Here is a 23,892-nt window from a genome sequence, read left to right on the forward strand (position 1 = left end):
AATCCTCTGTCTTTCTCTGGAAGCCCATGTCTTGCTGTCACAGCCGAGCTGCCGATGGAACAGACTTAGCAGCCTCTCTCGCTTCTCATATGAGTCGCTTTGTGACCTCAGGCAAGTTGCTTTATATCTGCCTTGGGCACTTCAACTAGACTGTAAACTATTTGGGGCAGAGACTCAATCTGATAGAATGTTCTGGCACACTGCTGCAGAAATCTCTCCCAGTGATGTCGCTGCATCTGCATAAAAACAGCAAAATACACAAGGCAGAGATGGACGCATAGTACAAGATCCATCTTCTATGTCCAAGCTATGGTCATTATTAGCACGGGTGCTACTGGTGCTCCCCTATGCTTCTCTTGGTGGCATGTCTCATGTCTACAAAGGGCAATAACCTCAGGGTCTGACTGGACCAGAGGGACACCTGGAAAAAACTCAGTAGGCCCCACCGGCCCAGATCTGCACCCAGGTATGACATTTGAAGGCTTCTTAATGCCGTGGGTTGCAGCGGATAAATAGTGGTGGCCTGGTAGAGAGAGCTCGGATGGAGCACAAGGAGGGTGTGAGGGCTGTGTTGTTCCTCCTTGTTTGCTGTCTTCAGGCGGTTCAGGGTCTATTCCCCAGTCCTGTGTGACTGTGGAGGCTCTAAATTCTAAGAGCTGCTGCCCTGGTCTGAGCTCCAATTCCAACATGTGGGGCTCCCTGGAGGGTCGGAGCCAATCAGGGTCGGACTGGGCCTAGAGCCGCTCCTTCACTCTGCAATGCTGTGAGGCGGTGACAATGGCGGCGGTGCAGAGATTTTGTGGCTGGTGGCCCAAGGGATGGTGTGGGGGGCCCCTGAGGCTGGAGGTACGGTGACACTGAATAACCCTTGTGCTTAGTTTGGAAGAGAAGGACAGAGCTTGAATAACAATCTGTGATGAGACCAATATCTCCCACTTACCCCTCTAGTTAGTTCTGGGCAAATATTGAGAATACTGTATCATTACATTATTTTCTTCTGCACAGTGTCGGACTGGCCCATAGGGATATCAGGAAAACTCCCGGTGGGCCCAGGTTTCAGTGGAACCTCATGCTGCTAAACATTTGGCCTATTTCATGGTCATTCCTTATTTATTTGACAATAAAGAGGCTAAATAGATGGAATAATAGATTATAGTATGTAAGGAAAAGAGACTAGGAGAATATAGGTTGAGTGAGGAGAGGAAAAATAATAGTACTGAGAGTGGGCCCCTGGTCTAAGGTTTTTGGGTGGGCCCCTGGTGTCCCAGTCCGACACTGCTTCTGCATAAAACACCATTTGGCAGACGGGAAGCAGACCTGTATGTTCACAAAGGGCTAAAGAGTTAATAGGTGTTGTCTATAATTAGTGACATTTTTTGCCAAGTTTCACAGCAAAAATGATGCCCATTTGATGCCTTAAGCGTCCAAAAAAAAAAAGTGTCGCCCATAGGCTTCAATGCTTTTCTGTGAATTTTTTGCCAAGTTTTCTGCAAATTTTTGCAGTTTCGCAAATTTTGGGTGAAGCAAAATGGGTCAGATTTTCCCATCACTATCTATAAACTCTGGTTCCCCATTAGTAGCAAAAACACAGCCAATCTAGTTACAAAATATATTTTTTTTAAAAAATAGTGCCATCTAGTGGTTCCATCTAGTGGATGTTTTCTGATAAACGTTCTGCTTCCAGCTGGGAAAGGTTTGAATAAGGGTAAGGCCACACTAAGCGATAGCGCGGCGATTTGACTCGCCGCGACTATTCGCCGCGACTTTTAATCCTCAATCGCTGGCGAAACTTTGGCGCTGGCGTCTATGGGAAATCGCGCAAAATCGCCAGCGTAAAAACACACGCGGCGATCTTTTTTCTATTGTCGCTCGAAATCGCCTAGCGAGGCGATTTCGAGCGACAATAGAAAAAAGATCGCCGCGTGTGTTTTTACGCAGCGATTCCCCATAGACGCCAGCGCCAAAGTTTCGCCAGCGATTGAGGATTAAAAGTCGCGGCGAATAGTCGCGGCGAGTCAAATCGCCGCGCTATCGCTTAGTGTGGCCTTACCCTAACAGTGCTGGATAAAGGCATGGTTGTGTAAAGATTTAAAGGACAAAGAAAAAGAAGAGAAAGCTAAAACAGAAACTGAAATGAAAGGTTGGCCTGAGGTGCTGGAGCCCACAATGGCAAGTGTCCATTAGGTTTTCTCTCAGTGTCCTGCTGACCCAATACAAACCTTGTTATCATGCTCTCAACATTGACACATGAGTCACATGATATACCTATGTATCATCATAATTAACCCTCGTTGGGACACCCTTGTGCGCATGTGCTAGATTAGTTGCAGGCTTAAAGGAGAACTAAACCCTAGAAATGAATATGGCAAAAAAATTCCATATTTTACATATTGAACTTATTGCACCAGCCTAAAGTTTCAGCTTGTCAATAGCAGCAATGATCCAGGACTTCAAACTTGTCACAGGGGGTCACCATCTTGGAAAGTGTCTGTGACACTCACATGCTCAGTGGGCTCTGATTGGCTGTTGAGAAGCTAAGCTTAGGGCTCGTCACTAATTATCCAGCAGAAAATGAGGTTGGACTAGAATATAAGCTGATGCTACAGGGCTGATTATTAAATTCTGATGCTAATTGCACTGGTTTCTGTGCTGCCATGTAGTAATTATCTGTATTAATTACTAATCAGCCTTATATTGTGACATTTCTATTCTATGTGTACTGTATATTGTGAGAGGGTCCCTAAGCTCAGTAAGTGACAGCAGCACAGAGCATGTGCAGTGAATCAGCAGAAAAGAAGATGGGGAGCTACTGGGGCATCTTTGGAGACACAAATCTTTACTGCTAAAGGGCTGTGGTTGCCTTGGGCTGGTACGGAAGCCCAAAACAAAATATACAACATTTCCAGTCTTCTTCTTTAGTTAGGCTTTAGTTCTCCTTTAAGGGAGCTGGCAGCAGCAATGTTGGTTCTGTTAAGGTTTAGTTAAAAGTATTACCCCCATCTGTAATAAAAGTTTGCCCGGGAGCAGTAACCCATAGCAACCAACAAGATGCTTGCTTTTAAATGGGTGACCATGAAATGCTACTGCTGCTGATTGGTTGCTATGGGTTACTGCTCCTGGGCAAACTTGGTGCCTTTTATTACATGAGCGGTTCAATACAACACATTGAGCACTAGCTACATGGAAACCTATATGTGTGTTACTTTGGTTCTCCTTTCAGAAAAGGTTTAATAGGTTACAAAAAAGAGTAAAAGTATTTTTACGGAATAATAATGGTGCACTCAATGTCTTCAGAGCAAATTGCTGGACTGCAACCAATATAAGGCAATACCCTGGGAAATACATCTTGGCAATTCAACAACAAAAAATAGAATCGTTGGTCTATGTGATATAATATTATAGTGTTACACAGTTACACTTCAGTCCAACATTCTCTCCCCATTCTATAAGTACAAGAGGTTAAAATAATGCAGCCGTTGTTTAAATCCACTCATTCATTCCTTTCCGGTCAGTATTATGTGCAATAGATAAAAATGGGGCAATTATTTACATGTAATGCTTGAGGCAAGAAAGAATCGTTCGGGCGACATTAGCCGGCATCCCGTTATTGATGACGAGGAGGGGGGACTGCACTGTGCTGACATCTTTGCTGTGAATTCAGTGGTTTATGACTACACAGTAATTTATAGGAACAGAACAAGCAGCATATTTAGAGCTTAAATGTCCGGACAGGCTTTTTATTATTATTATTATTATTATTTGTCCTTGGGAAAAATCTCTTTGTCTTTCGAACAAAAGAAACAAACTGTAAACTGCCCTGGACTGCGTGTGCCTGATGTATTCCCAATCCCCCCCCAGTCTCTGTAGCACATGATCCATAGGGTTATCCGATGTAAATAAAAAACGAATAAAATGAGTCAGTGAAACCGTAGCCGCATATCTGTGAATTGGTCCTCAGTTAAAAAAATGCGCTTAATCATTTCTTCCGGGTCGCAGGACTTAATAAAAGAGCTTTCAAATATACGTATGGATAATATATGTCAACCCAAAGTGCCATTGCCCAGTAGTAGTGATGGGCAAATAAATTCAACAGGCGCGAATTCGTTCCGAATTTCCGCTATTCGCCGCTGGCGAATAGATTCACGAAAATTCACCGGCGAAAAATCTGCTGCATCAGAAATATTTTTAGACACCCATTGACTTTAATACATTTGGACAAAATAAGCCCACGGGCGCAGACATTGTCCATCATCAAAATAATTTTGACACCCATTGACTTCAATGCGTTTTGTGAATTTTTCGCCGTTTTGCGGGAAATTCGGAAATTTTTCTGTGAAGCGAAACGGGACAAATTCGCCCATCACTTCCCAGTCGCCTACACCTCGGGGAGCTGAAATGGGCAGGGCAGGGGGCATTATATGGATGTATAAAAATGATTAGCAGACCTTTTACTCCCAGACAGGACCGCCATCAGAAATCGCAGGGCCCCATATGACAAAATGTCTTGGGCCCCCTGGGCTGCACCCAACGCAAGCCCCACCTACAGGTCCGCCCTCCCCACCCCACAGGTCCGCCCCCCACCACACAGTAAAACAAAAACAAAAAAAATATTGGTGGCTAGGGTTCCCACATGTTAATAAAAAATAAAAAGATATTGGTTGTCAGGGCCCCCCATAATAAAATATTTGTGGCCAGGGCCCCCCATTAAAAAATATTGGTGGCTAGGACCCCACATGAGAAAAAAAATTGATGTCCAAAATTGGTGGCCAGGGCCCCCCCCCCACATTATGAGAAAATTGGTGGCCAGGGCCCCTTAAACATCCATGCCTTCCCGAAGTCAGCAGCTCTCAGAAAGATGGGGGGCCTGGCTAACCAAGTAAGTGTGGCGTGGCAGGGCCCCCCTTACCCTCGGGGGGCCCCCTACAACTCTCCCCCCTCATGACTGCCCTGCTTCGAGATCTTTCTTTTCTAAGGAGGCATACATACAAGGAAGAATGGTGATATCTATGTTGATGCCACTACATGGCTTTCCCTGATACAGCTTATAACTAAATACAGGTATGGCAAAGTTACCAGTAGCTTTCAAAGCCAATAATATGATAGATGTAAAAAAGAATTTAATTTCTGGTGTCAGTATCTCCTTAAGGTGTAAAGATCCAAATTACAGAAAGATTCATTATCCGGAAAACCCCAGCTCCCTAGCATTCTGGATAACAGGTCCCATAGCTGTATATGGAAACATTTATAGCTATATACTAGGGATGCACCAAATCCACTATTTTGGATTCAACTGAACCCCCGAATCCTTCACGAAATATTCATCCGAATACAGAATCCGAATCCTAATTTGCACATGCAAATTAGGATTCGGATTTGGTTGGGCTAGGCAGAAGGTTTCAGCCGAATCCGAATCCTGCTGAAAAAGACCGAATCCTGGCCCCCAACTGTTTTTACCCCTGAGTTCAGGAGAGCAACAGAAGTTTGCAAAGTTTTCTTGGGGTACCAAATATGGGCTGCTATTGATTATTTGTAATGTGTAGTGATGGGCGAACTTATTTTGCAGGCGTAAATTCACACAAAATTTGCTCATTTTGCCGTTGGCGAATAAATGTGCGAATTTGCCACAAAATATTTGAAACCAGCGATGGTTCCAATGACGCGACAATAAAACGGACTCCCATTGACTTTAATGTGCGTCAATTTTCGCCACCATCAATTTTGACGCCGCCGAATTGTCGCTGGCATCAAAAATCCCGTTTTGCTAAGTTTTTTGCCCATTTTGCTAATTTTTACGGGAAACGGGACAAATTCACCCATCACTAGTTATGAGGACTGGCAGCCTACAAAAGACTGTGTTTGGCAATTCCCATGGTTTTTATACAACCAAAACTTGCCTCCAAGCCTGAAATTCAAAAATTAGCTCCTGCTTTGAGGCCACTGGGAGCAACATCCAAGAGGTTGGAGAGCAACATGTTGCTCGTGAGTAGTGATGGGCGAATCTGTCCCGTTTTGCTTCGTGAAAAAATTGCGAATTTCCTGGGAAATTTGCAAAACGCATTGAAGTCGAAGGGTGTCAAAATTATTTTGACACATGTCATTTTCGACTAGCGCGACAATTTTGATACACATGCCTATTTTGTCCAAATGCATTAAAGTCAATGGGCATCCGAATAATTATTAATAATAATTGACAGTTTTGCTACTTTATTTGCCAGCGGCAAAATGCGAAAATTCGCTGCGAATTTGCGCCTGGCGAATTTATTTGCCCATCACTACTCGTGAGCTGTCGGTTGGGGATCACTGCTCTACATCATACTAACAGTTAACTCAAAGGCAAACAACTCATTTAATATTAACCCCCACCCCCCAATACAAAGTAAAACAGAGGGGACCTGGCTGAATAGAAGCTGTGCCTTTAAATAGAGCCATTCCATTGTCATCTTTCCCTTGTATTCACTGCTAACCCTCTGAGCAGTAGTTAAAGGAGAAGAAGGAAAGATTAAAACTAAGTAAGCCTTATCAGAAAGGTCTATATAAATACACCAGTAAAGCCTCAAAGTAATGCTGCTCTGAGTCCTCTGTCAAAAGAAACACAGTATTTCTTTCCTTCTATTGTGTACTCATGGGCTTCTGTATCAGATTTCCTGTTTTCAATTTAAAACTCCAGGGCTTGGGCTTGAGCATGCTCAGTTTCCTCCCTTCTCTGCTGTAATCTGAACCCAGAGCTATGAGTGAGCAGGGAGAGACTCAGGCATGAAGTGATGTCACACCAAGCTAATATGGCAGCTGCTATCCTAAACAAACAAAGATCTTCTAGAGCTTTTTACTCTTGCGTGTTAAAGCATTCTACAGAATAAATACAGCATTCTAGCTTGCACTATTGCAGCTAATCTATTGCCAATTAAATGCCTCTATATCTTTCCTTTTCCTTTAAGGCAGTTTTTTAGGTATTTTAACCAATGCAGCGTTAGAAGAAGAAATGAGAAATCCTCTGTTTTCCCACGGTCTGCCCTAATGCATTGAATAGGAGTGAGGAGCTCTTGTCTAGTCAACTAACCCCCCCTAGTGCTGAGACTGCGTGTGACCTGCGCAGAGCAGAAGGGAAAGCTCCTGTGTTACCTCTCATTCCCCTCCAGTGGAGAGATTCATCAGCACTCGATTCTCTCAACTCTCTGCAGCCTCTTATCACTTGCGCCTCTTTATTCATCTCATTCCCCTCTGCTGCTGCTGCTCGGGCTGCCATGGAAGCGACTTCGCGCAACACAAAGCGATTGACTTTAACGATGTGTTTCTTACATTACCCCGCGCTCTCATCATAGCAGCCCCTAAACACACAGCAACCGCCTGTGGATAAAACTGTCAGCTTGGAGGCCAGCAGATCTTATTAATAACTCATGGCGATTTTAGGATGTGCTTGGCGATTGCTTCATGGGGGTCTTGTGAGGAGAGATGGCGGCTTTCTCTCTTATTGACTTTTACTGATGAATTGCGGATAAAGGGTCGTTGTTGTGTTAAGGGGATGGAGGTAGGTGAAGGGAAAGAACAGCTGGACGCATTTCAACTTCACCAGCTGACGAACCGCCAGGAAACGCCATTGATTGCGATTAAGCGCAGTTGGGTTTGTTCTAAGACATCCCAATTATCTCCTATGCTACTGACTAAGCGCAGCTTTCCCCTCCTCCTTTATACAAGCCCGGCTCATCCCCTCCCATTCAATCCTACAGCAATCGGATGCAGTCGCCCTGGACTGGAGTTTCTTTAAGTCGCTCGGAGGCTTGAGATTAAAAGTGGTTCTGCGCAGTCGACAGCTCCTGGGAGTTTTCCATGAGGGTCGTGAAATTGCACAATACTTAGCGCTGAGGCGCAAACTCCGCTGCTGATTATTGACCCAGTCTCTTCTGCTGTCCGCAGCGCTGGAAGCGGCACTTTCCCATAGGATCCTGCGAGGCCGGTGCTGCTGTCCATGGTGCTGAATGTTCTCAAGCGCTGGACGAGACTTCTGCAGAGCGATTCCCAGCAGCAGGCGACCCCCCATTAACCCTGTATGGCTGGGAACCAAAAAACACTCGCCACCGCTTATCTGGGCTCCTGCAACACAGACAAGAAATCCGACCCCAGCACATACACAACATCATTGCACAAAGGTTTAGCGCCTCCCACTGGATATAACTGGCAGTTTGTAGAGACCACCAGGAGCCTGAACTACATAACTGGACTTCTGCCCATACATTTATATCCTTTTTATCTGTCAGTGGGGTTACAGGCCCTGCTTCTGGGAAAGTTCTTCTGTATCTCATACAGCTGATCCCATATATATATATATATATACAAACTGATTGATTGATCTGAATACTTAACTGGAAAATCAAATAAGAGCAAAGAACCTAGTGTACCTTTCTGCCAAAGTGGTTTAGTCTGTCTCCATATGGTTGGCTGACCCAGGGAACTCTCATTTCCCCAGTCGAGGGGGGGGAGTGGTCACACTCTTCCCCTGAGGACCTGGAGATCAAACTCAGTTCTGGATTTCTACATTCCATGCTGTGGTCACCAGGGAAGGATCTAAGAATCAAGGGGAAACTGGAGCTGCTTAGCAGGGGAGAAGGACAGTCATGGGGAAATGTGACTGGAGAACTGTCCTGGAGAAAACAGCTCTACTCCTCTCCATAATCACCAGCTTCAGGGTCAGCTCCAACCACCTCTCCGATAACCAAGGTAAAGAGAAGTCACCCGTCAGTGTCTGTGTGATTCTGTGATCTTGTATGTGTATGTTCCAAAATGAGTGGGGGAAAAATTCCACTTTTCCAAAACTTTGAGTTCAACTTTTTCAAAATAACGTTGGGCCATCATCTTATTTGCCCAGTGCATTAGAAAAAGTGTTTGTCACGTATTACTCAACGAAAACTTAATGGCACTAGTGATGGGCGAATAAAGGAGTGAAACTGCCGCAAAAATTCCGGCCTCAAAAAATTTTGAACACACGTCGGAAAAGTCGCTCGCGTCAAAACCGTTGTGCATTAACGTTATTCGGACGCCTATTGACTTTAATGTCGGGGTCAACATTTTTCGCACGAAATTCTGCATTTGTTGACGAAGCTAAATGGGACAAATTCACCCATCACTACTTGCCACTTTGTAAATGTGCTTTTCAGAGTCTCTGCTAAGAATCCTCACAAGAGATGATGTATGGGAGGAGGGATAATGTGTTTATTGCACAATAAATGTTACTTTACAATTATTAGGTTCAACTGCCGGCCATTGTACTTAAGTAAAGATGTAATTGTTTGGCTGTAAATATCATTGCAGTAATGATAAACTTTTTTTTAGTGATAGTGTGGGAAAAAAATGCCTTTGATTGGGATATTATCAAACCATCACAGAAACAATTGTCATTCTAAATATTTCTGTGTTTAATAAAGTTGAGTGGCAAGTTTCTGCTACCGGGTCTGGATATTTTTGCCAATAGATTTCATGTATTTTTACAATGTTTGTAATTTCCTAACAATGCCATATGGACATGGGTATCTGTATGGCACCCACACAGCATTTATATATCATAGACTGGTAGTTATCTTCTTTCCAAGCCCATAATCTAATCATAATAATTTACCGATTTTTGGTTTTATTACTGTATTTACATGTTATTCTTTCGAAGCCAACATCTTAACATTTCCCACCGACTGATGTAAGAACTGATATTTCAGCACAACTGAATTTATAATATAAAATAATAAAAAATATAATTTCATAACATATAAAATGTGAACTTTTTCATTTCTTAATTTTTTTATTATTAAGTGGAAAAAATTTTGGGAAGGGAAATTCCAACCTGATTTAATTGAATTACCCACTTTGCCAACTCATAGTATCTCTTGTTTATTACATTTGACAAATCTTGTTATGTGATAAGACCAAATAAAATAAGCTCGGGGGAAGTCTTTGGAAGCAGCATAGATCAAGGCATCTAATAATAGTTTTGGGTGATGCCCTGTAAGGTAATGGATGTTTTCTTTATGTAAAAGTAAACTTTTTAAATTAAATTTGTTTTCTTTATGTTAAAATTTTAATTTAATTTTCCTTGTTTATTACATTTGGCAAATCTTGTTATGTGATAAGAGCAAATAAAGTAAGCTCAGGGGAAGTCTTTGGAAGCAACATAAATTATGGCATCTAATAATAGTTTTGGGTGATGCCCTGTAAGGTAATGGGTGTTTTCTTTATGTAAAAGTAAACTTTTTAAATTAAATTTGTTTTCTTTATGTTAAAATTCTAATTTCTTTTTCTTTATTTAAAAGTCAACTTTTTAAATAATTTTTTTCTTTATGTTAAAATTAATTTTTTTTTTCTTTATGTAACAGTAAACTTTTTAAATTAAATTTGTTTTCTTGATGTTAAAACTTACATTTTTTTTTAAACTAAACTTTTTAGTAAAAGTTCACTAAACTGTAACTTTCTCTGTATTAGTAAAAATATTTTACTTTTGTATTATAGAACCATGAACCCATCTTTGCTGGTAAAGAGCAGAATTAACTTGTAGTAGTAAAGGGGTAGACTGGGTTCTACAGTGTTACAGAGATACAAGGTGTAAATGTGAGTTAAAATCATAACCGTGTTCTAGTCCTTAAATCTATTGATGATAGAGGTTTTGGTCTACAGCAGTGGCTTCTAGGTGGTCCTCCCTACTAAATGCAATTAAAATCAATAAGCTTATTCAGATATAGTTTATCAGATTATACAAGACGTGTCTTTATCTATTATGGCTTTTCTGTGTCTCTTTGTGTTTATCCTTTGGATGCTGAGATGGTCAAATACCTTCTAATACCTTAATACATACCAATAAAGGTTAAGTTTTAAGTTTTACCTTCCTTGTTCATGGGATTTATGGAATAATAAATGGGGTGGTGCAACTTTTGGGTCATTCTTTACGCTCTACTGAATGGTTATATAAGTGATGTCCTTACTGCACTTGAAAAATGATATAATTCCTACCTAGTGTCTACATAATCCTCAAATCTAAATCTGTCATCAATGTGTCACCGCCTGGACCAACATTATACATTGAGTAGCGCACTTGGATTATTTTACTTGCAAAGAGGTGTCCAACCATTTCTTGAAACTAGCATTGGGGTATTCCTACACAATGAAACCTAGAGTAAAAACTTAATGTGATAAGGTTCTTAGATATTACTGGGCCCCACAGCAAATTATTTTTCAGGCCCCCAAATGTTTAGAGGTTGACTTGTTTTATCAATATTTATTGAAATTGTATATGAATTAGGGCCTCATGGGGCCCCTATACCTCCTGGGTCTGCTTCCTCTATAGTTACGCCCCTGTTTTTTCCCAATTTATCTCCATGGAAAGATCCTTTAATCACCTTACTTATTAATATACATTACTGGTACAGGTATGGAATCCGTTATTTGGAAACTCGTTATCCAGAAAGTTCTGAATTACGTAAAGGCCGCCTTCCTTACACTCTATTATAATCAAATAATTAAATTATTTCCTTTTTCTCTGTAATAATAAAACAGTAGCTTGTACTTGATCCAAACAAAGTTATAATTAATCCCTATTGAAAGCAAAACCAGAGTATTGTTTTTTTTTTAATGTTTACATGTTTCTAGTAGACTTAAGGCATGAAGATCCAAATTACGAAAATTTGAAGGTCCCAAGCAGTCTGCATAACAGGTCCCATACCTGTAAACCAAGTTGGCTTGATATTTGTCAACTGTCATCAGCGTTTTTTGGGGGGTTTATTGGTTTCCCAGCGACTGAGCAAACTTGCCACTTTTCATCTTTTACTCAGGATTTCATGCGCCATTATCGGAAAACAACAGTAAATAAGCCACTGATTAATTCTTCATTGCCTGTACAGTAAATTCATTTAGATTGATTAATGGCAGGCAGAATGAGTATTTACACTCCGTTCAAAGTTGAGTAGATAAGCGCATAGCAAATATTTACGGAGTCGCAGTGCCAATGATTTTTAACACTTTCCAGAGGAATAAATATTAAATGATATAAATGTAGATATTCACATTTAAGAGAAAATATAATCTCATAATTTAGTAATTTTTTATAGTTCAAGCTGCTATGATCAGACTTGCTTGTAGTCAGGTTAAGGTGGCTTAACAAGGTGAAGGAAGAAAAATTTACATTCATGCTCAACTTTAAGGGTCAGGCAACACTGGGCGTTTTGGGGAGATTTGGTCGCCTGGCAACTAATCGCCTCGTTTTTGCGGTGACCAATCTCCCCAAACGCCTTCCCTCACTCTGTGCTGGCTAAAATGAAAAAACGCCGGCGCTAATCACACGTGGCGATTCATTTTCCGAAGTCGCGCGAAGTTTCCAAGAGAGGCAACTTCGGCGACTTCGGAAAACGAACCACTGCGTGTGATTAGCGCTGGCATTTTTTTTTTCATTTTAAGCCGACACAGAGTCAGGGAAGGCGTTTGGGGAGATTGGTCACCGCAAAGACGAGGCGATTAGTCGCCAGGCAACCAAATCTCCCCAAAATGCCCAGTGTGGACTTACCCTAACACTGTTTCATTCCTGATGTTAGAACGGGCATGGGATCTATTATACAGAATGCTTGGGACCAGGGGTTTTTCCAGATAAGGGATCTTTCTGTAATTTGGATCTTTATATAATAAGTCTACATAAAATGTATTTAAATTTTAAATAGACTCAATAGGCTGTTTCTGCTTCCAATAAGGACTAAATTATATCAAGTACAAGATACTGTTGCTTTAATACAGAGAAAAAGGAAATCAATTTTAAAAATGTGAATAATTTGATTAAAATAGGGTCTATGGGAAATGGCCTCCCTGTAATCTGGATAACGGGTTTCCAGATATCGGATTCCATACCTGCATAAGTATTTATAAAGCACCAATATATTCAGTAGTAGCTAAAGGTACTTTAGCCTCAAACATGGATTTTGCCTTGTACGGGGGAAGGTATATGAATTTATGCAATTTGGATTTGTAAAAGCAAACTTAGCAGCCCTGATTTACTGAGGGCTCTTCCACACGGGCGTTTTCTATTTGTGCATTTGAAACTCAGGTTTGAGCGCACCGAAATGTGTCAGCTCCCTGATACCATTGTTTTTTTACTTGTTTGCACTCATGAGCGTTCAGAGTTGCGTTTAATTGCGATTCATTCTGGGTTTTTTACGCGCAAATTCTCATGTTGTAACTCACAAGAATGCATTTTGTTACAATTCATACAAACACATTATTAGTGTTTTGACAAGCGTAGCATAAAAAAAAGTCTGTGTAAGATCTATAATATAGGTCAAATCAGACATTTCCTGATCTAATCTGGTGAAAGGTTGGATGTTAGGGGATGTTGCTTTTTGTACCAGTTACATTCATGTGTTGGGAAGGCTGTCTCTTTCTTTATCTTTCATTGGTGTAACTATAGAGGAAGCTGCAGCAGGTTAAGTGGGTTGCCTGGGGTACAGGGGGTTCTGCCCGTATGTTTTGCTGTATAAAATTCCCATCTTCCCAGCTGTTCTCCTACCCTGAAATTTGCACATCCTCAAGCAAGTTGGTGGGGACAGATTTGAGTTGCTGAATGTGCCATGCAGGGTCAGAACTAGGGGTAGGCAGAAGAGGCACCTGCCTAGGGCGCAACAATAGAGGGGTTGGGCAGATATCTATTAAAGTATCTTTTGCCTACCCCTAGTCTAAATTCACTTCTCTCTGTCTCTCTCACCTCCCTGTCACTCTCTCCTCTGCCAACCTCCCCTCCCTCCCTTCCGCCACTTTTCTCTCCCCTTGACCTGGCCCTGGTGCCGTTCCGAAGATTTATTTCATGCAGGAACACTCTGTAGTTACGACACTGGTCTCTTTATTATCTCTTTACTGTTACTGGCCCCTTTGGTTCTGGCCTTTCCCTCAGTGGCATCAACCTGAACAACACCGGCGGATCCATGTCCCCAGATCATTCTGTTCTGAGATAATTCTTAGATTAGAAATTCAGGGTAGAGATGATAAAATGAAATGAAGGCCTCTTTAGGAAGATGCACAATATGCAAGTTGTATCAAGAACACCTTTATAAAAGCCTTTATAAAAAGAAAGGAAGGAAGATAGATACATACATAGAAAGATGATAGATAGATAATGGATAGATAGATAGATAAGGTCGGGAGGGGTCTGGGAGGTTGTCGGAGTCGGTTGGGGGGTTTGGAGGGGTCGGTGTCCAATTTGGGTGCACCGGCATCAAATTCGGTGCACCGCGTTCATTGTTCGGCGGCCCAGTTCAGGAATGTCCGCGGCCCGGTTCTGGGTGGTTCGGGACCCCTGCTTTAGAGCAGACAATATAGAAAGCCAGCACTTTATAATATGTATAAGGGTAGGACTACATGACTGATTTCCGTGTGAACCGACTCGCTGCGGAAAAACGCAGGCATCAAGTAATAGCATTGTCGGATGGTGCTGCATTGTTGATCCGACGCGGCACGACTGTGGATGCAGACGCTGCACACTGCGTCTGCATCTGACAGTCGTGTTGCATCGGATCAAGAATGTGACTTCATCTGACATTTCCATTACTTACCTTATTTCTGTCGGTTCACGCGGAAATCGTCCATGTAGTCCTACCCTAAAAGTGAGTAGAGTAGAAATTAAATTTTCAGCATTCCATCGCCGTAATTTCTACTCCTCCAAGTTCCTTTCCCCCGTGGAAAATTGTGTTTCTAGGCAAACGAGGGTTTCTAGTTGCGACCAGCGCCGTCTACACCCAAAGGGTTAACCAGACTTCTTCTGTGTTCCAATAAGCTGTGACATATGTCATGTCAGCAAATGTGCCCTTAAATGTTATTTTGATTCACTGCCATGCTGCCAATGGATTTGTGGGGTAAAAAACTAAAATCAATAAAAAGTAAGCTTTTATGAAATGATGACATTTAACATCCTATACCTTGAATGTCAGAATGGCAAATTGTAAGTAGTATTTGGATTTTCAATAAATAAAATGGTATATTGTCAGATAAATCCTGTAATAATGTTTATACTGGAAAAGGTTACCCTTTAAAGGACTTTGTTAACATTAAGTGAATTTCATTGAATTATTTTATGAAAGGTTTTTTTTTTCCTTTATAAGTTGAAAGTTGCTGTACTCGTATCCTCTGCTCAGCTGTATTTATTGTATATACTGTATTTACTGTATGTTGATTGAGTTACCCCATTTATTGGTGCTAAACTCATGAATAATTTTGCAATCAAGCCACCATTATTTTTCCCACAATGCATTGAATTTTCACGGCAGTTTCATTAATTTGTTTCGCCAGCGGTTAAACACGGAAATTAGCCGCTAATTTGCACCTGGCTAATTTATTTGCCCATCACTTAACATAATATATTCATAGAGGCTATAAAGGGTCAAGTTAGTTTGTGGTGCACTTGAGTCAGCGATGACAGCATTAAAGTCAATGGGCGTACAACAAATGTTGACGCGCAACGGTTTCGACTTGGGCGACTTTTCCAATGCGCTTTCAAAATTTTATCCATGGGTGAATATTCATAAGCAAATTTCATGAGTTTCGTGAATTCATTCACTGGCGGGGAAACACGGAAATTCTCGGCGAATTCGTGCCAGCCGAATTTATTCGCCCATCACTAAACTTGATATATTCATAGAGGCTATAACGGGTCAAGTTAGTTTGTGATGCCCTTGAGTCATCACAAATCAAAATAATCTTTCAAGGATTAGGCTCTCTTGTGAGTTGTGTTATATTGCGCTGTTTACAGTATGCCTGTGTTTACAGCCTTCAACGTGAAAAGCTTTACTGCTTCAAAGGAAGGGGGTATAACTAAAAGAATACCCAGCATTATTACTATATATATATATATATATATATATATATATATATATATATATATATATATATATATATATATATATATATATATATATATAGAGATATATATATATATATATATATATATATATATATAGATATATATATCGATATATACATATATATATATATATATATACATATATATACATATATATATATACATGTATAAGATCCCTTATCCGGAAACCCGATATCCAGAAAGCTCCGTATTACGGAATGACTGTCTCCCATAGACTCCATTTTATCCAAATAATTCAAATTTTTAAAAATGATTTCCTTTTTCTCTGTAATAATAAAACAGTAGCTTGTACTGGATCCCAACTAAGATATAATTAATCCTTATTGGGAGCAAAACCAGCCTATTGGGTTATTTAATATAATATATAATATATATATACATATATATATATATATATATATATATATATATATATATATATATATATATATATATATATATAGGTATAGGATCCCTTATCCGGAAACCCGATATCCAGAAAGCTCCGTATTACGGAATGACTGTCTCCCATAGAGTCCATTTTATCCAAATAATTCAGATTTTTAAAAAAGATCCAAATTACAGAAAGATCCATTATCTGGAAAACCCCATGTCCTGAGCATTCTGGATAACCGGTCCCATACCTGTATATATATATGTATATATATATATATATATATATATATATATATATATATATATATATATATATATATATATATATATACATATATATATATACATATATATATATATATAAACAGATGCTTCACCGGCACTCACCCTCAATCAATCGATTCCCGGGTGCTCCTCATGGAAGAATTAAATAGATATAAATAGGAGCACTCACGGTTCTGATGAAAAAAGAATGTCTTTTATTGGAGTGTTACAAACTGCCCCACATCAACGCGTTTCGGTTCTTTCTGAACCGTCGTCTGATGTGGGGCAGTTTGTAACACTCCAATAAAAGACATTCTTTTTTCATCAGAACCGTGAGTGCTCCTATTTATATCTATATATATATATATATACATATATATATATATATGCAGGTAAAGTTGTTGCACTGTTTTAGCCAGTCACAGGGCAAAAAAATAACGAAAAGGTGGTATAAAGGTAATTTATAATTATAACAAGCTTTCAGAACATTTAAGTTCCTTTTTTCAAGCATTTTATCAAGCTAAATATAATGAAGTTGTGGTGTTCTCTGATACATATAGTAGTTACATAGTTAAATCGGGCTGCATTACCACTGGAATTTTATTATAATATTAAGAAGTTGCCCTTCCATGATAGAATTGTTTTTTAATCGGTAAAAAAGCGGGTCACACATTGGATTATAACGCTAAATATAGTATGTTTACTCTACGCAATAGAAATAGATTTATGAAGAGGAATATTGTATTATATTTAGTCCAGCCAAGGAAGGGTTTCCAGGTTTGTAGTTACATATATTTATGGAATCTGTAAAACTGGTGCCAATATCTGAAAAACTGTAATTCTAAATGCTTGTTGAGGGATATTGAGAGAGTGTATGGGGGTGTACATAATGAATGCTAATTAATGGCTGTCAGCATGGTTTCACATAAGACAAGCCATTGAATATTAACTGGAACTTCTTAAGTTATTTGATGTGATTATAACATGCAGAGTATTAAATGCATTGATTATATCTCTGTAAACATTTGGCTCTTGTGTTTCATAGCTATGTCCTAGGGAGGAAAAAGCAAGAAAGCAACTGGGTGTCCAGCTAATGTACAGGGAGAATGAAGTTATAAATAGACTAGAACTGCATTTTTAACTCCTTTGCTAAATATCTATAAACATTTATATAAAGTAATTAACTAAGTAATGGTCTTACTGAAAAATATATACTTCTGTAAACTGCTGGGAAGAGAAATGACATAAAGATGAATGCAATAATGCACAAATAGGAAGAACTGATTATGAAAATGCTTGATGCCAGATGTAAGCCGTGGCAGGTACAGATTCTGTACACAGGAATGGAACAATTTATGATCTTGAAGGCAAATGTGCAAAATAATAATCCACTATTATTCTGGACTTGAGTGACCTGCAGTGACCTCCATGGATACAGGGCTGCCTACATTCAATAGCTCTATATATTAGTGATGGGTCGAAATTGTCTAATTTTGCTTCGCCGAAGAAATTTGCTCATTGCCCGTAAAATTCACAAAACTGCGAAAAATTTAAAACGTGAAACGCATTGAAGTGTGATGACGCCCGTCAATTTCGATGCCCGCAGCAATTTTTATACACGGCTATTTTGTTAATTTTGTGCAATAAAGTCAATGGGCGAACCATGGCAAATCCGTAATTAGAAGAAGGTGGGGCAGGTAGCTGGCAAGTAGTGATGGGCGAATTTGCGGCACGAAATTTTGCGAATTTCGCACGAAATTTGCGAAACGGCAAAAAATTTGCGAAACGGTGCCGGTGTCTCGTTTTTGACACTGGCGCCCGTTTTTGACGCCCGTTTTTGACGCCGGCACCGTTTTTTTTTACACCGGCGTCCGTTTTTTTCCGACGCCGGCGGAAAATTTTTTCATTTCGCGAATTTATTTGCTGGCGGCGAATCGCGCAAATTCGCTGCGAATTCGCGCCTGGCGAATAAATTCACCCATCACTACTGGCAAGGAGAGTAGGATAGGCAAGGTCAGGGGCAGGCTAAGAACATAGGAAAGTCCAGTAAACAGGCCAAGGTATATACCGGGTGTTCAAACACTAGTCAGGCAAGGATGGAAACAGGAGCACAGGAACCAGGTGGGGACTCAGGAACAATGACAGGAATCATGGGAACAAGAACTTCGCTCTGAGGCTTCAATGATCAAGCAACTGCGAGCAGCTTGTAACAGGCTTATAAAACCCCTTAATTCCCAGATTCCAATCGCCTGTGTTTAATGGGGGAGAAGAAGGTGAGCATAAACATAGGGTGACAAGAGAATATTTAACATTTTGCAATAGAAGTAAAGGTATTTATTGGTTCTTGAATATTCAGTGATGCTTGAGGTTCAACTTAAACCATATTGGCGGAGGAACATGGTGCAGGTTTATTAAAATGTTAGCATTTTTCACTTTTTTATTTGAAAACTCAAAAAAACTAAAAAATCTTGAATATGAACTCATTTTGAAATTTCGAATTTAACACAAAAGCCCAGTTTGCCTAATAGCTTGAAATTTTAGAACACAACTTCCTTTTACTTCTATGTGAGCTTTCCAGCTTTTTTAGATGCCATTTTTTTTTATTTGAGCGATCAACTTTTTTGCACTCAATAAATCTTGAATATCAGAGTTTTGAAAATTGAAAATTCAAATTATTGGCCAAAAAAGACAAATGTTGATGAGTGCAGCAGTAATCCTGAAGGGCACAGCCAATGGAAAAGGGAAGTAATGGTATTTAAAGGGTTTTTATAGACCAGAGAGACCATTTTATATATGAGGAAGATGGACTTCTGATTAGGATCATGAACACTAGTAGGTAAATGCAGTAAATCGTTCAGGTCTAAAAATGAAGAGCTCACCAGTTTATTGAAGGGGTCCAGGTGCAACGCCCTGAACCTTCAGCTGAGGGAGCGGATAACAATATAGAGAAATTGAGCAGGCACTTCCAAGGACCAATCTTCCAGGCAGACTTTTTTAATTAAAAAATATTTTATTTATTCCAGTGCACTAGGATACAAAGATTGTATCCTAGTGCACTGGAATAAATAATATACTTTTTAATTAAAAAAAGTCTGCCTGGAAGATTGGTCCTTGGAAGTGCCTGCTCAATTTCTCTATACGAAGATGGACTTCTGAACAATTAAAGCTCTTAGGGCAGTTGCATTGTACAATACCCTCTCATCTGGGTGCCCGATGACTTTAGATGTTGGGATTGATCATTGCAAATCATAGAAGTTACTAGGGTTGCCACCTTTCTGGGCAGCAAAGTTTGAGCAGGGGGGTGGAGAATTATCGGGGCAGAGCTGATGATGTCTTGGGGCTATGACATGGCTGATTGGTGATTGGCCAATTGCCACTTCAATCTAAGAGAATTTCCTCATTTGGAAAAAGGGGCAGGTTGTGACCCAGGCAGACCTTCTGAAAACTGCGATATCCAGTTCAAAACCAGGCGGGTGGCAACCCTAATAGTTACAGTATAGCGCATTGTATTTGGAAAACCGGTGGGAATAGATTTATATCAGAAATGCTTGAAGCGTTTGCAATTGTACAAATGTTTTTGGTTTGCTGCATTCAAATTGGAATCCTTTATTGCACCTGGTGATTGTACTTCTTTCAACTGAACCCTTCAGTGGATAATAGTTCTGTCTTTGCAGCCATAATCTATGTTTAACTTCCAATGAAATTACTTATAACCCACCCACTAATTTCTTAAATACACATCGGCATAAATAAAGCTGTAATTTAAAAATTAAAATGCCCTCATCCTGCTTTCTAGGTGATCTTGGCTGAAAAGTGGAGCACACGGCAGTAATCATCTGTAATGGCTGCATAAAAACGTTGTGCGATAGCAACCAAGAAATGGCATGTATTTAAAGTTAAATATTTTAATTTTACACAAGTGATTCTGCGAGATAATGTAATGGGTACCAGCAGTCCATTCTGTCTTAGGAGAGTGCGAATTAGCCTCCTTGCCTGTGATTCAAAGTATTCAATTTCCCCTAATGTGCCCTAGTTATCTACACAGTGAAATGAACCATTCACATGCTAATATGACAATGAGGGAATTATTATAGGCGAGAAACAGGAAAATGTATCTTTTTTTTATCCAGAGCAGGTAGAAGAATGTAATTCTGCAGATATTACCGCCGTAATTGTTTTAATGTAGAAAGAGACAAACTGTTCACTACACTATATAAAACCGTTTCCTCTTAAGGCATGGGTTTATAGTATAGAATGAAATGATAAAGTTACAATCATAAATCTTTGGGGGAAAAAACATACATAACATAGGCACTTATTCATAATTTATATGCATAGTAGCCTGTTTTCTTATTAGTAAAGGTGGCGGCATGTGAAATTACCAACGACAATGCGTCAGGGAGGGTATAGAACTAAAGAGAGAGATTTATTTGATCTTTTGCTTGCCCTTGAAAGGTATGAATATATAGTGAACCTTTCTTAGGCTCTTGATAGACAAGGAGAAACAAACTATTAATACTTTACATATTTATTGAATTCATTGCTTAGCTCTTAATCTGCTCCCTGGTGAGTTGGTTTGCATTATATTCTCACAGGTAAGGTTTCTATAGAAAATATAGGTTGAGATCAAGGGGCAGATTTACTTAGGGTCGAATATCGAGGGTTAATTAACCCTCGATATTCGACTGTCGAAGTTAAATCCTTCGACTTCGAATATCGAAGTCGAAGGATTTACCCCATTTCTTTTGATCGAACGATCGAAGGAAAATTCGTTCGATCGAATGATTAAATCCTTTAATCCATCGATCGAACGATTTTCCTTCGATCAGAAAATTGTTAGGAAGCCTATGGGGCCCTTCCCCATAGGCTAACATTGCACCTCGGTAGGTTTTACTTGGCGAAGTACAGTATGGTCGAATATTCTAATGATTTATAGTTCGAATCATTCGATACGAAGTCGAAGTCGTAGTCGAAGGTCGAAGTAGCCTATTCGCTGGTCGAAGTAGCCCAAAATGATCGAAATTCGAAGTATTTTTTCTTCTATTCCTTCACTCGAGTTAATGTGCCCCCTAGTGTTGGTTGGCGATTTTAGGTTGGTCTTTTGTGTCTTACACATGGACCACCTGTTTTGGGCATCTATTTCACATGGCCTTCTATATGTTTTCATATTCAGTCCATTAATATGAGATACTGGTACCACTGGTACCACCAGGGTTTATTGAAATTGCAGATCATCCATCTTTATTTTTGATTTATTTCATAATGTCCCTATGTTATGAAAATTGCTACAAGTCTGATGTATATCTAGTTAATTAGCTCACATTTCTATATATCTTCTGTACTTCAGATGCTGTTCTTTGGAGGGTTATCTGTTATTTATAAGGTTCAGCAGTTCAAAGCACAAGCCACAACCTGTTTTCACTTTCAGCCTGTTCTGTAACTGTGGGGCTCTATCCCAGGGTGACTTACAATAAAGTGAATGGGGTCAAACAATTGCCTTGGAACTTATCTGGCTCTACCAATGTATGAGCACAGAGTTTCTGGTCTTTATATCTCCATGGCTATAGCTGGCTCATTACATTCATTCTAAGGTGAAGAAAAGAGAGAGAAAAGAGAAGATATAAATGATGAAGATAAACTCCTATGCTTAAACAAGCTGCAGGGTGAAAGCATACAACTGACCATGTTTTCTTAGCATAATGTAGTGTAATTGTGGTCATGGTAGCATTACACACGTTTCTTTTCAAAGAGACTCACCACGTAAGCGAGGAGGCCCAGGTGCTCTGCCCCAGACCTTCAGCATAAGGGAGCAGACATCACCGTGTTGTTTGTAGGGTAGGCACTCCAAGAACAATCCTCCAGGCAGTAGTAGTAGTAAAAAAGGTCTTCATTGACGTACAAGTGTGGATTACAGCCTTATGCGTTTCATGTCCTCACAACACTTAATCATAGGCTCTTGAGCATATATGGGTGGGGAGCTACAACACGGAGCTAGCCACTGCTCCTGTATAAACTATAACAAACAAGGGAAAGTTCTCCTTAACACAATTTTTTAGGCAGTAACATCTGGTTCAAAGGGCGCAAGTTGGTTGGCCCTATTGCAAACCATTATGGGAACCCTGGAGCTGCCACCAAACCAAGGGTGGCCGTATCTCCAGGGCACTCCAGTGTCAACATGTGCAGTTGCACACAGTCATCAAAATGGACTCATTGGCAACCATGTGGCATTACAGAAGTGCATGGGACACATATACTGTAGCTTGTGAATTGTGTCCATTCTCTTTTGTGGGTATGTCTGATTGTGTGGCTTCTAAAGAGATATTTGGCTGACTGCAGTGTTGTTGCATCGGCAGTGCTTGAATTGGGGTGAATGAGTGCTCATTCTTTGACCATTCCTACTGTTTGCGACCTTCATTTTCTCTTTTTATCTCGCTGATGACTCCACCTTCTTCATGTGTATAACACTTCTCCACCTGTTCTCTACTTCTCTCAATCTTTCCTCTCCTTCTATCATTTATATGCAGGCCCGAATTTGTGGCAAGGCCACAAAGGCCCGGGCCTAGGGCGGCAAAAAATTAGGGGCGGCATGCCGCCCAGCCGCATTATGGGGAGGTGTGCGTCCCCATTCAATTGCACTAGGGCCGTCTGTGCTTTTTTGCAGGCGAGACTGGAATGAGAAGTGTAGGCAGGCGCTAGGACTGCGCGGCCGCCTCATCGGACCGCGCGGCCTAGGGGCGGCAGCTGAAGAAATCCGGCACTGTTTATATTCTCTTTTAACTTGTGCTTTTTAACCTCTCCAGTTTATTTGCATGCAGAAGTGGGGGGAAAAAGTGTGGTTTTACACTAAAAAAAGTTCCAGGATTCAACATTCTTGAATTCCTCCTGAGGAGATGCTATTTGACAGAAATGCCTCTCCAATTCCAGCACTGTGCATTCCCCCATATAGGCACGTGTATAGGGTCATCATCCTATCTAGGGCTATGAAAGCCTGTACCACAATATTACAAACTAACTGTTTGGCACTATGGTATGTTAATAAGATCAGTCCAATTTGGCTATGTCCCCCCAGTATAATATCTGACTAATCAAATCATGGGCCAAAGCAAACTCCTTTTCCATTATTAATATGCCAATATATCCCTGGGTGCCCATCTTGACATATACATGAACATAGTTGAATATTACAAGTAATATAAAATTAGCATTTCTTTTATGGTTTGCTCCCTTTCAACATTGCACATTTATAGTATGATAAATAAGGACCGACTGACTAGAGTTACAGGGTATTTAAAATCCTAATTCCATCCTTTGATCTGACTCTATTGTTTCCTCATTAGATGGCAAAAATGCAGTCTTTTTTCAGCACT

At 40.2% G+C, this 23,892-nt stretch overlaps 1 protein-coding gene across 2 annotated transcripts in view; it reads left to right on the top strand.

Annotated features, from left to right (window-relative positions):
• Positions 1–7,179: 7,179 nt before the first annotated feature.
• The window catches only part of LOC108708862 (ephrin type-A receptor 6), a 394,409-nt gene continuing 377,696 nt past the window's right edge, over positions 7,180–23,892 (top strand). For both annotated transcript variants that reach the window (XM_041583374.1, XM_041583375.1), the window contains exon 1: positions 7,180–8,712. In XM_041583374.1, coding sequence (XP_041439308.1) covers positions 8,610–8,712 — 103 coding nt within the window. In that variant the 5' untranslated portion in view covers positions 7,180–8,609. The remainder of the gene's footprint in view (positions 8,713–23,892) is intronic.

Source organism: Xenopus laevis, chromosome 2S (assembly GCF_017654675.1).
Source record: "Xenopus laevis strain J_2021 chromosome 2S, Xenopus_laevis_v10.1, whole genome shotgun sequence".
Lineage (NCBI taxonomy): Eukaryota > Metazoa > Chordata > Amphibia > Anura > Pipidae > Xenopus > Xenopus laevis.